A 12,752-nucleotide genomic window follows, 5' to 3' on the forward strand; every position below is an offset into this window, starting at 1 on the left:
GCCAAGACCCAGTGTGGGCCCAGGTGCCACACAGGGCGCCTTATCCCTTGCTCTGCCTCACCTCTTCCGGTTCACAGAGTCCGATTTAATGAGCATGTAAATAAATTATTGTTGCATGGTGGCACTTTCATAGGAGTCACACCTATTATCTGTTGCCAGAGATGCTGTCTGTTCACACAGGTTACCTGGAAGGTCCAGAGCCCTTCTCGGCTGCCCAGTTCACTACCCTCCATCAGCTGATTTCCAGTGCTCCTCACTCACTCTTCATCCCTGCTCCTGCCTCTTGCCCACTGCCATCTCCTATCTACTGGTTCACCTTGCAGCAAGAACTGGTGTCTTGCCACAGAACTGCTCTGTATAGTTCCACATGCTGCCCCTTCTGGGCCAGCTGGCAAGAGCCCAGCAGCAGCCTGGGGTGGAGGAAGGGGTGTAGGAATACCAGGGTCTGGCAGAGGTGGCAGCAGCAGCCTCATTCTTGTCTAGCCGCACTGCTGATCACTGCATCTACAGAGCAGTGGTCAGGACAGAGACACAGAGTGGCAGAGCTGGTATGCACAGGCCTTGCTCCCCTGGAGCCTACTGACACGTGAGGGATGCAACCTGTTGGCAGTGAGGTCAGGGGAAGCCAGAGTGCTACCCAGTTCTGTGATTGCCTAATCTCCACAGTGCAGGTGATCAGTTCAACCCATCATGGTGCTGCCTGCTGTAGCCCTGGCACTGTACCTTCTTGGGATGCCTGGTTCTCACCCCACTCCAGTCCTTCCCTTCCCTCCCCTCCATTCACTGGGCCTCAGATGCCTAGCTGGCACCACTTAGAGTCACCTACCTTGAGGAACTTGTATAGAAGGAATGTGAACCAGTTGGTCAGCATCTTCTCTGCTACCGATTCAGTCCTGCAGGCAGAGCAGCAGACAGGCAGAGTAGAGTCACTTCTACCATCCATCAGGTCCCTACAACCTCAGGGTAACCCCACCCACAGGCCAGGCCTCAAGGTATGCTGAACTGCAAATTTCCATGGAGACCTTTACCTCAGAACCCATGGGAGTAGCTGGTGAGCAGGGATAATCCCCCTACCAACCCTCCCTCCCCTGGCTATGCAGGCATACCTCCGCAGCAGCAGCTTGGGATGGTTTTTGCTCTCCAGGTTCTTCTCAATGAGGTCAGACAGCAGCTGTTTGAGCACGCCTGTGGCATACTCCATCTCGCCCTGCAGGGCCGTCATGATGAGCGAGGCCACATTCCCACGGTCACGCATGGAGAAGCTGCGCTGGGCCTCCAGTGTGCGGATAAAGGTCAGCAAGAAGTGCTTCTTGGTCAGCAGTTGTCCAAACAGTGTCAGAGACTTCTCAACATTGGCCTGTACCTGGGGGTACAAAGGCCTTAGACCCCAGGACACAGCCCAATAGCTTAGGTTCTCAGGCCTCAGACCACAGGACATAGCCCAACAGCTAAGGCAAAGGAAGCCCACCTAGCTAAGGCTGCCTGGGATTGGTGCACACATGTAGACCAGGATGCTCTGACTGCACTGTGAAGCTCAGCACCTAGACACTCTAAGAGACTTGGGTAGGAGCAGTAGGCAGCCACATACAGCTCAGGATGGGCAGAGGCATCAGGATACCAGGCTAAAGGGTGTTTTGTTTGGACAAGGCCTGGGCCATTGCTCCACACCCAGGGCCTCTCTCCTGCCTCCTGAGATACTTGGGGAGTGAAGCTACCCAGGGCTAGCCACCCTATCCTCAGAGCTCAGAACCCCTGCCCCAGAGCTAAGGTGCCCCCATCCTATGCTGGCTCCAACATGGGTGTGCGACCCACATTCCTCACTCTGCTGAGCCCTGCACCTGTCTCTGGAGAGCCATGCTAACCCCGACATCCTCTGACTGCCCAAGAGCCCACAGAGACCCCTGAGCTGACAGTCTTACCTCCATCTCTTTGAGTACAGGGTGGTCTTCAATCCCAGGGAACAGTACTCGCATGGCGTACGTGCGGTAGTCGAGGAACGGGATGCCTGCGCCATCCAGGTCACTGGTCAGTTCATGGATATCTGTCTGTAGCTCTGCAAAAGCTGTGGCAGATGCAGAGTCAGGGGTGGCACAGGGTCAGGAGCAGCATGCCCATGGCCCAACCTGCCCCTCCTTATCTCCAACCCACCCACTGTCTAGCCAAGATCACTGATCCTGAGCTTAAGGAACCACTGTGCCTCGCCTTTCTATGCCTCAGTTTCCCCAGTCTTAACGCTGACAAAGTACTTGTCTTTTGTGCTATTGTGGGATTAACCAGAATAAGGACAACAATGATGCAGCAGTGGGTAGGTGGACCCCTCGGCCAAAACCATGCCCTGCATGGAGTGGGAGCCATGGCATCCCAGCACCATCTCTGGGCTCTCAGCCCCATGCTGGCCACAGCCTTTTTTTTTTCCCTCCCAATATTGTATTTATTATTTTTTTTTCTATGCATGTATTGCCTGCATGTAGGTAAGTGTACCCGTGCCATGCAATGCCTGCAGAGGACAGAAGAGGCTGTTGGATCCCCTGGAACTGGAGTTACAGACAGTTGTTAGCTGCCATGTGGGTGCTGGGATTTGAACCCAGGTCTTCTGCAAGAACAGCCAGAGCCATCTCTCCAGCCCCTGGCCACTGCCTTTATGCACCCCCTGGGCTCAGGCCCCTCAACTCTGCTGCCCCAGTCCACACTGCCTCTCAGTAACAAAGGAAGCAGGGAAGAGTGGCAGGTCTCGTGAAACATTCCAGAGCTGTGAGGTATCAGCTCTGTAGCCACCCACCATATGATCAGAAGCCAGAGGGGCAGGACAGGCTCTGGGGTGACTGGTAGGTCTAGCGAAGTGTCATGCTTTCATCTCCTGGTCACCATCAGGCACCTGGCTTCCTCTCTCTGGCAGGCCCACAGCCACACAAACTGACAGAGGTGTGGGCCACGCTGGGCTGGGTGGACACTCTTTCTCCATAAGCAAGAACCCCAAGGCAAACCTCGTTTCTTCTCATCAGCCCCAGCCCGTGGCTGCTTCCTGTTCACAAGGGCTGCCAGGGAGCAGATGCCCATTCAGTTAAGGGCCCACTTGGGCCTCTCGGGGCAGAGCATGGGCACTTGCATCTTTGCTCCCCTATGTGATACCCAGGTATGTAGGCACACTGTCCCTATGCCCATTCTGCAGACAAGACTGGGGCACAAAAGGCTAGGTGGTCCCAGGCTTATAAGCCACCTCCCTGGGACCAAGTCCTGTATCATAAGACACAGAGTAGGCCAAGCCAGAGCTAGCCATCAAGCTCAGTGGTGAGGACTGCCTCAGCTCCCAAGGCCCCACCCCTCCCAGCATCTGGTCCCACTCCCATCCCCCGCTGACCTTCCTTGCACTCAAGGGCCACTCGGGACTCCAGGTTGTCCATCTGCAGCTGCAGTCGCTTCAGGGTGCGGTCGGCATCCCGGGACTTGCGCTTGTAGGCGATGAGTACAGCCACAATGACCAGCAGCAGGAGGCCACCACCCCCACCGATGCCCACAATGGCTGGCAATGTCAGCAGGCTGTCTGAGTATACCTGCAGCATCCCTGGTGAGAACTCAAAGCCACCTGCCCGTACCTGCCAGATGAGATGGAGGTGCTCAGAGGCCACGACCCCTCAGAGTTCAAGGTCCCCTGTTCAACAGCACCTACATACTGGCAACAGGCACCCAAAGTGGCTAATAGGGGCAAGATGCCAGAACCCAGGGCAGGCACCCAGGCCAGCCAGGGCAGCAAAGAATCAGGACAGGTAGGTGGGGTGGGGTGGGGGAGTGGAAAACACAGAGATGAAGATGGTGAAGGCTGAGCAGGGTCTGCATTGGAGCTCAGGTCCTAGGGTATTTGCTCACAGGTGGAGTTGCCCATGTGGGGTAGGGCCAGTAGTCAGAAGGAAGGGTGAGTCTAGGGGACCACAGCTAGGCTGTGACAAGGATCTCATGGGCTCTCTGCCTCAGGCAGATGGCTGGGCTGTGGGACGCACCGTGATTTTGTGCTGTCCTGTGAGGTTGGGCGCTTCACATAGTAGCTGCGTCTCAGATACTGTAAGGATGCAGGGTGTGGAGCCAATGAGCACTGTGTAGTTGAGCCGTGAGTTGCCAGGTGCAGGTGGCAGAAGATTGCGGCCCTGTGCAAGAATAGGGTAAGCTGAGGACAGGCCGGTGCCTCACCTCCAGTCCCAAATGCCTACTAGCTCAGCCTGAGACCCACCTTGAGGATGAGTGGAGAGCTGGGCTTCAGCTCTAGGAGCCCGGTGGGACTCAGTGGCTCCAGCACAGGGTCGGGATAGTACAGGAAGGAGGAGCCGTTGAGCACCAGCAGTGTGCGCACATTATCCATAATGAAACCCAGCTCGTCCGGCCGTTCCCCTAGCTCTGGTGGGCTGCGCGTTGGGTTGTCTATGGACGGTGCCCGGCACACCATGGTGGTATCGTTGTATACCATGCAGCTCTGGGACACAGGCACCAGGACCTTGGGCCAGCCCTCTCAAAACAGGCCAGCACCCCCATGATAGCCCCACCCTAGGCATAATGGCCCCTTGAGGATGGTGCAGGCACCAGGCAAGCATGGGTCCAAGATGTGCAGCATCTGCAGGCTGAGGGCCAGACAGGCCAGAGCCCAGGGCTCACCCAGCTGGCCATCTCTACCCCCTCAGGGCCTCAGCACAGAAGGCATACATAGGGAGTAGGTGGCAGGGGTGTTAGCAGCAGGAGCTCCAGCTCACGTAAGGCCCAGATGGTGGGAGAGAAGGGCAGGGCAGAATGAGGCAAGGGAGTTAAGAGGGGGTTGGAGTGGGCTGGCCCAGGGCATGCACTCACATTCTTCCTCTCAATGCCGCCATACTTGGCCCGGATTCGAGGTTCACGGACGGTGGCCAGATTGGTGCCTGTGACTGTTAGGAGGGTCCCACCACTAAAGGAAGGAGTAGGGAATCAAAGAATGCACTGGGCCTAGAAGTACAAGAGGGCCAAACACAGCTCCTTTCCCCATGGGCAGGTAGTTCAAAGCTCAGACAAGAGTGCTTCCTGCCAGGACTATCACAGCCAGTCTAGAATGTTGTCATCACACAAGCCACCAGAGTGTCATAGGGAGGAGCTCCCAGTTCCACAGTGGGGAATGGGGGGTGCTCCACAGTGGGGAATGGGGGGTGCTCCACAGTGGGGAATGGGGGGTGCTCCATAGTGGGGAATGGGGGGTGCTCCACAGTGGGGAATGGGAAGGTGCTCCACAGTGGGGACTAGGGAGATATTCCTGGCTCCATAGTAGGACGGGGTTTGGCAGGTCTCCCACCTGTTGATGCTCCACTCGGGATCGATTCTCAGGATGGTAGGGTCTTCAGTGTAGTTGTACTTCACCTCAGGGTTGGAGAGTTGGGCACGGTTGATGTTGATGACAATGGGGGTGCTGCCAGGGGTCTGCCCTGGGGGTGTCAGACAGCGGATCTCTCGAGAGGTCCTCCTGTGGGGGAGAGGGGCATGGTAAGGTGGGCATGCCAATACATCTGTAGCTGTCCATGGTGAGCTGAGCACTGCCTCTAGATGGCTACTTGAAAGACCACTCTGACCCTTGAGCAGCCACCTGGATCCCAGCTGGCTTCTCTAGCCTCCAGTCCCTTGGGTCCCATCCATACTTGGCCCTTTGCCCTCCTTGGGCCCGACTTCCACCCTGCTTTCCTCGTGACAGTACTGTGGAGGGATGAGGTGGGCCCTATCAACTGCTGACTTTTCAGGAGTCCCTAGTTGAGCCTTTATCTTTTCAGAAGTGCCAGACAGCCACCCTATTCCACTTAGCCAGGCTGGGGGTAGGCTTACCTTGCACAAGACCTACTGTTGCTCCGGAGGCCAGCAAGACTGACTGCAGGCCTGATCCTTCCCACCTGTCAGCACTGTCTTCCTGAGCCTCAGATCAGAGTACCCTAAAGAAGCCAGCTCTCTGTTTCCCTATGGTCCCCTCCCAACTTGGAAAACACCTAGCCCCTGGGCTGTGTGGAAAGAGTGAGCTGGACTGGGCATGGGGTGATAGGTTACTTCCAAGAGCAATAGGCCAGGTGACTTGATCCATTACCTCAGCCTGGAGGCCCCACAGCCCCCAGGCTGAAAACACCAATGATTAGCCTGATAACAGGTAATTACCACAGGAAAATATTTAAAGGGCCTTCCATTATCATCCCTAATCTAAAATTATCCACTTCAAGCCTCAAGGCTTTTGTTAAGATGTCTGTTTTCTCTATTAAACTTAAAAAAAAAATACTTTTATTTTGCTCACAAAGGAGTCCTCCTCTCTGGGATGGATCAGGGCAGAGGCAGCAGGTGGTACCTACCCTGAGGCCTGGCCACGCCCACTTTCTACTCTAGAGGCAGCCCCCATCTCCATGGTAACCTTTTCTGCCTCTGGGTTTCCACAGTGATCACCCCAACTATATTCTCCATACCCGTTGCCTAGGCAACAGGAGGGGGCCCGCAGAGCCAGGAGGGAGAGCCTTGTGGCCCCCGACTCCTCACCCCATACCAGGAGAAGGAGCAGGAACGGCCTCCGATGGACACAGCCACATCACTGCCTGCATTCAGATGGCTTCCCTCAATGCCAATCCAGGTGCCCCCGGACAAAGGCCCCCGGGAGGGGCTCACACGGTAGAAGGTTGGTGTCTGCCAGAAGATAGGCTTGTTGGGGGAAGGCCCTCTTGGGCAACATGAGCACAGTCCTGGTCCATCCTAAATTCCCTAGCAGTTGGGCCCTCGGACCTGGAGTCCACAGGCTGGGACTAGGCCTCCTACTCTACTCCCAGATGGCCAGACAACCTGGGGGTAGAGAAAATTACCCTCCCCTGTGGCTAGGCTCAGCCCAAGATTGGGCAACAGAACCATAGTGTGCAGTACTAGAGGATGAACAGACAGCTGGAGGCCCAGCCTGCTCCTTTAGTTCCCCTTCTAAAAGCAGCAAGGAGCAGAGAGAGCGGCCAGGAGGGACTTACCACAAAAGTGAAGCGCTTGGGAGACAGGGCTCGATAGTGGGGGGTGCAGTCACGCACACACACTTCCACCAGGGCATCATGGGTCCGCTGTGTGCTGGCATCCCCGATCTCACAGACAATCCTGTGGGCATGGTAGACATAAGCAACTGCAGGACCTCTCCCCAAGTCATACAGGACCTCACCATCCCACCCCAGTTTGCCTTACTGTTCAGCGCTGATGTACTCGCTCTCCACAGGGCTGCACAGCACCTTGCCCACTCGCACACCCAGACGCACATCCTCAAACCGGAGGCCCAAGTTCTCGCCGGTGATGGTGAGCCGAGTCCCTCCCTGCCTGGGGCCTGTCTCTGGGAACAGCTGCAGGAAAGCAGAGGCTGGGGCTGGTATGGCAAGGTCCACCATGCCAGGTAACAGGAGATGGTAGGCAGGCTAGGCAGGTAGGTGCTGGACCATGTCTACAGTCCCTACCTTGAGGATCTTGGGGTCTGTGCAGCGGCTGCTGCCATGTCGTGCATGCATCCAGGAGGCAGGTGTGTCAGCTGGGCAGTGATGGCGCAGAGAACAGCGGCGCTCAGCCACACACCAGCCACACTCGAAGTGTGGGTCAGCTTTGAGGCAGAGGCCGCAGCTCTGGCGCATGGCTGGGCATTTGTAGAGGTGGGCTAGAAGAGAAAGGGCAGGTCAATACAGCCCACACACCACCCACCCACTCAGGCTACCAGTCCCACCACTCACCCTGTATATTCTGAGGGTTGTCAATGACGAAGTTGCCATTCCACACGACTGACAGATTTACAGGCAGGTCACTGACATCATTCCCCTCGTAGGAGTACTGTTGGAAGCAGGCACAGTGGTCATGCCTGGGGTGGTGGCCTACCGTCTCACACTGTGTGAAGGGTCAAAGCTGCCAGTTGGGGTTCCTCAGCACTTTTAAAACTGACCACTGGGTCAGCTTGCCCATCTGCGAAGCTAAGCTACATACAATACACCCAGCTCCTCTACTCCTATAAACAGGGTTTCCTTCATGACTCATAGCTCCACTCCCTCTTGCCACTCTATCTCTTGCAGCCACAGAGATAACTGCCATACAACTGCCAGCTTCGCAAGGCCATCCTCCAAGGCCATCTCAGACACAGTCCTGGGAAAGCAGGGCCCAACAGCATTAAGTGCTGGTGTCTTTTCCTGTTAAGTGGGCAAGAACTCTGGAGGCATGAAGTGTTATGTCCCCACAGCTTGGGAACAAACCAAAAGATCATTGTTCTGGGGGACGGGCTCTACCTCCATCCCTTTCTCAAGAGCTGGGTCTAGACTCTGCCTCTCACTTTGTGCAGCTGATGACCTCAACTCCTTCTTGTGTTTGGGGCCAAGGCAGGCAGCATGGAGTCTCTAAACGGTAGCCTAGCAATATTTTTCTTTCTTTCTTTTTAAAAAATAAATTTATTGAGAATTTCATACATGCATATAAGGTGTTTTGATCAAATCCATGCCTACTCCCTCCCCTCCAACTCCTCCCATATCTCCCCATCACTTTTTTTCTGATAACTTCATGTACTCTTTCTTCTCCTTTTATTATTTTTTTATGAGGCTTCTGGCTACTCTAACATTCCCCCCTCTGAAGAGGTAACCCTATTTACCTGAAGGAATTTAATCAGATTCTATCAAATTCTTTGATACTTTCTCTTTCCTTTTAAATACTGCTGAAGAAAAGATAAATGGGGATCTGCAGAGAAGGGGACAACAGAATGAAGGATGGAGAGAAGGAAGCAAAAGCATATGGAAAAGGGTGATAGAGCCAGAGGAGAGGGGGTGAATGAGAAGGATGGGTGGTGACCAACAAAGCAGGAAGGGGAGAGTAGCCTTCCCTGCTGGATGGGAGCATCCTTCCACTGACCTACAGCCCATGCCACCCTGGAAGTCCATTCTGATCCCCAGGCTCCCATCCTTCTGGACAGACCTCTGTCATTCAAGGGCTGGAGCCTGGGGTGAGGCCATTCAAGTCCTTGTCAATAGCCCTGTGTCCACCTGCTCTGCCAATATGGGCCAAAGCCTGCTTTGAGAAATTCACTGTCCTCCTGACTACCCTTCCTGGAAAATTGAGGCCTGCAGGTAGTTAGCAAGCCAAAGGAGAGCTCGAGACCTTGGCTCAGGCCTTCTATGCATACCCAGAAAGGGTTTGCTATATAAAGAACCCTGCTCCAGAAAGAGCCCCAACACCAGGCTTGCTGAACACAGTGACAACTTTCAGAAAGTGACTGTGAGATGTGACAATCCCAATCTGGGTTTCCCTGACCCACTCGCCAGGCCATCTACTGTCATTCAGATGGCCACAGTGTGGGCCGTTTCTTCCATGGTCACAGGACACAGGCTGTGGTCACTGTACCTGGTTATTCCACTTAGAGACTGGAAGGTACAGCCCCACCGTCATCCCATTCACCTGTGCCACCCAAACTCACCCAAAGGGCTCAATGGTTCAGGGAACTAGCAAAGCCCTTTGACCCTCCCAAGTCACGCTTGGCTTGTGAGCCACAGTGGCCTTTTATGGCTAGCAAATAAAGGTCTCACACTGGGCAGGTAGCACCCTGGTATGGCGCACCCTCCCCACCCACTGACCCCTTACCGATGAGTTCTGGCACTGTAGGCTGGAGCTATTGAAGCGCAGGGCGGTGACTCGAGCCGGGCTGCCCGGAATGTGGAAAAGGCATTCATAGCCTCGCTGGCCTGACTGTGGCTGTGGGAGGTTCCTCGCAGCCAGGGTGATGGGTTTCACCACACCCACTGGCACATAGATATGGGTGGAGGGCAGGATCTGTGGGCAATCCTGGAAACAGCAAGGCTCTGGGTGAGCTGGTGGCCAGTGAGAATGTGCTCTGCTGTGCCCCAGCTTACAAAGCCTAGACTCCCCATGTCATGTTGCATCTGGGGACAGTGCCCCTCTGGGTCCAGCTCATCCACCAGGCTGTGGCTTCACTGAAGCCAGCCTGCTCACTCTGACCATGTCCTAGAACCCCATAGGTATCTCATCTAGCCCACAGCTACACAGGGTCCTGGGACAAAAGGAGCCAAGAGTGAGGTGCTGGGACAGCAGGCTCTCAGCTGGGGGCCAAGGACAAGTAAAAATAGCCTAGGCTGGGCAGAAAAACAGCCAGGGCCCCTCCTGGGGGCCAGGGTTTCAGCAACAATAACTGATGCAACGCCAGGATTGCTTGCAGCACGGCTGGCAGCAGTCTCAAGAACTGCCCCATGGGAGCATGTGGAACAGCTTTAAATAGGGATGCTGAAAACAGGCTGGATCCCCTAGGCCTGCCACAGCTCCCAGGGTGGGTGTGAGCCAAGGATCGTCTCTGCAGGGTCCCAGGAGGGCCTGCACTCTGACTTAGCCTTTCATGGTTCAATCCTAGCAAGAGTTGGGAAGGCCCAGTGATCAAGCCCAAGGGACGCCTATGTCCACTGGCCACCAGCCTCAACTCAAATGATGGCCCCTAATGAAGATACTGGTGGAATACAGGGCCATATTCATACTGGCGCTTTCCCTACTACCTGAAGGACACCTGGTGACTATACTCTAAGACTCAAGCTGGGGTCTTACTGTGAAGGACCACAATTGTGAGAATAGTGTCAACTTGGGCTCAGCCCAGAACTACGTTGGGCTAGGTCTACAACACACCAGGACCAGTCCCCAGCACTGCCTGCTGCCTCAGTAATGCCTCTGTGAATCTGAGTGTGAGTGCAGCAGGCAGAGGGCAGACATGACTGGAGCCTGGCCAGATCTTCTTGCTTGCCCCACTACCCCAACAATGCCCTTCTAGCCACCAAGGACACACACTCTGGGTGGCAGACCTGTCTGGGCCTCCCCAGTGCAGCTCCCATTTCACACAGCCTCCTACCTCCTTTCCAGGCCCAGCAGGGTACATCTTCTAATTACAAATTCCAGAACTCAAAGGTTGGGGTGGATGGGGCCCTGTCGGGGCAACCAGGTTGGGCTGAGTTAACTTCACCAGCCACCTGTACCTCAGGCCCTATTCATAGGAGGTCACAGAACCTTTTGGGTCTGTTGGATCAGAGCAAAGAATCAGCAAGCTGAGGGTCTATTTTCCTTGTCTTCCAATAGCCTGTGGGATGTCTAAAAGACTGGCAGGCATGTAGTGTGAGCTGGGGTCCCTGCCTGAGGGCTCCTGGCCTATACCCTCATTCCAGGCTCAATTGAGAAGTAGCTGAGGGAAGGGGATGCTTTGACTCAGGGCAGGCTCTTAAGTCACCTGATCTATAGCCCTCTCTCTCACTCAGACAAGTCTACTGCCCTGCTGGGAACTCAAGGATCATTCCAGGGCCACACAGGTGGGAGAGGCCATATACGTATCTTCCATGGAAACTGGGGATCCTGCAAGAATGTCAGAATGTGACACTAGAGGATATCCAAGGTCCCCAGGAACTATTAGCATGGGCTCTGCTGTCCCAAGTCTCCATGTAGGGTCCCTTCTAGGACCCACCGTCCCAAGCTGGCTGCCTGCCTCATCACTTGCTCAGCAAACCCTGTAGAGAGTGCAGCAAGGAAAGCACCCACACATCTCTATGTCCTGGCCAGCATCAAGCTGCATAAAAGCATCTTGGGCTAGAAAGCCATAGGACCCTGGCCCAGTGTGAGGACCCAGAACTGGAGGCAGAGAAGGGGGTCTGCTGGTTGTTATAACCTATCTCATATTTCCAGATGATTCCATTTGCTAAGTCTATGAATATATACTACTCTTTACATTCCATAAAACTCTATACCTAAAGAAAAGAGTAAGAATCATGGAATCAATTCAAAGCCCTCCCTGACCCCAGCCCTGTGTAGACAAAGAGAGGCTCTACACTTCCCACTCCACCTCTCCAGATCAATGAGTCCCTGATGCACTGAGGACCCTGAGTGGGTTGCCACTTCAGCAGTTTTCTCTGCTTCATGAAACTTCCTGGTGGGCTGGCCAGGGTAGTATCAGAAAACCAGGGAAGACTAGGCCAACCTTGCCTCAGAAGCCACCAAGCAGTCCCTCCCCTGCCTTCCACCAGCACTATGATTCTACCCCCTCAATCCCCCAGTTCTGCAGAGGCCTCTAACAGTGGCCTCAGGCCAGCCCTGGTCATCTCCCAAGGCCCCTGTCCTGGCTCCTGCTGCCTACCATGGATACTATGACTCAGACTGCCAGGCCACTCTTCTCTCAGAAGCCCTCACCCTGCTACTGTACTGTGTCCTTGGCTCCCATGTCACCCACTGTGACAGCCCCCATCACCACTAGGCCTAGGTCTCATCCCAGCAGACATCAGGCCAGGAAGTAGGAGAGTGATAGGGAGGTATGGAAAGGAGGAGGACAGAGGAGAGCAGACTGGTGATATCTGGAGCTCATGGAGCTCCACCCACACATTCCATTCTTCTTCTGCCAGATCTAGAGAAGTTCAGGCTGGCTACAGCTCCCACAGGCCCAAGCAGGAGGATCCATGGCTGCCATGGCATCAGGAACAGTATGGCATTTACAGCAAAAGAAGTGAGTGATGCTCTAAGTTCTGGCCCCACAGCATGCTGGACCCTAGGAGCCTGCCCCAGTTTCCTAACCACATAGGCCTGTATGCCCAAGATGTCCTGGTCCAGCTCAGAGCCTTGGTTCCAGGAATGGCCTGCTATCAAATACAGTTAGGCCCTCACCCAGGCTCCAGAAAATTACCACCTAATCAGCAATTACCACAGACCGGTAAGCTTCAGAAACCAAGCAAGGCTCTGCTGTTAACTCTCCTCCCTGC

The 12,752-nt window shown here is 54.9% G+C and overlaps 1 protein-coding gene across 2 annotated transcripts in view; it reads right to left on the bottom strand.

The window, feature by feature from the left end:
* The window catches only part of Plxna1 (plexin A1), a 42,381-nt gene that overhangs the window by 11,852 nt on the left and 17,777 nt on the right, over positions 1-12,752 (bottom strand). For both annotated transcript variants that reach the window (XM_029561329.1, XM_029561330.1), the window contains 14 exons: positions 9,601-9,801; positions 7,719-7,815; positions 7,452-7,645; positions 7,189-7,340; positions 6,984-7,104; positions 6,521-6,657; positions 5,303-5,470; positions 4,831-4,924; positions 4,223-4,462; positions 3,996-4,139; positions 3,359-3,593; positions 1,920-2,062; positions 1,107-1,363; positions 827-893 (listed from right to left, as the gene is read on the bottom strand). In XM_029561329.1, the coding sequence (XP_029417189.1) occupies positions 827-893; positions 1,107-1,363; positions 1,920-2,062; positions 3,359-3,593; positions 3,996-4,139; positions 4,223-4,462; positions 4,831-4,924; positions 5,303-5,470; positions 6,521-6,657; positions 6,984-7,104; positions 7,189-7,340; positions 7,452-7,645; positions 7,719-7,815; positions 9,601-9,801 (2,250 nt within the window). The remainder of the gene's footprint in view (positions 1-826; positions 894-1,106; positions 1,364-1,919; positions 2,063-3,358; positions 3,594-3,995; positions 4,140-4,222; positions 4,463-4,830; positions 4,925-5,302; positions 5,471-6,520; positions 6,658-6,983; positions 7,105-7,188; positions 7,341-7,451; positions 7,646-7,718; positions 7,816-9,600; positions 9,802-12,752) is intronic.

Source organism: Nannospalax galili, unplaced genomic scaffold (assembly GCF_000622305.1).
Source record: "Nannospalax galili isolate Female #2095 unplaced genomic scaffold, S.galili_v1.0 scaffold332, whole genome shotgun sequence".
NCBI lineage: Eukaryota > Metazoa > Chordata > Mammalia > Rodentia > Spalacidae > Nannospalax > Nannospalax galili.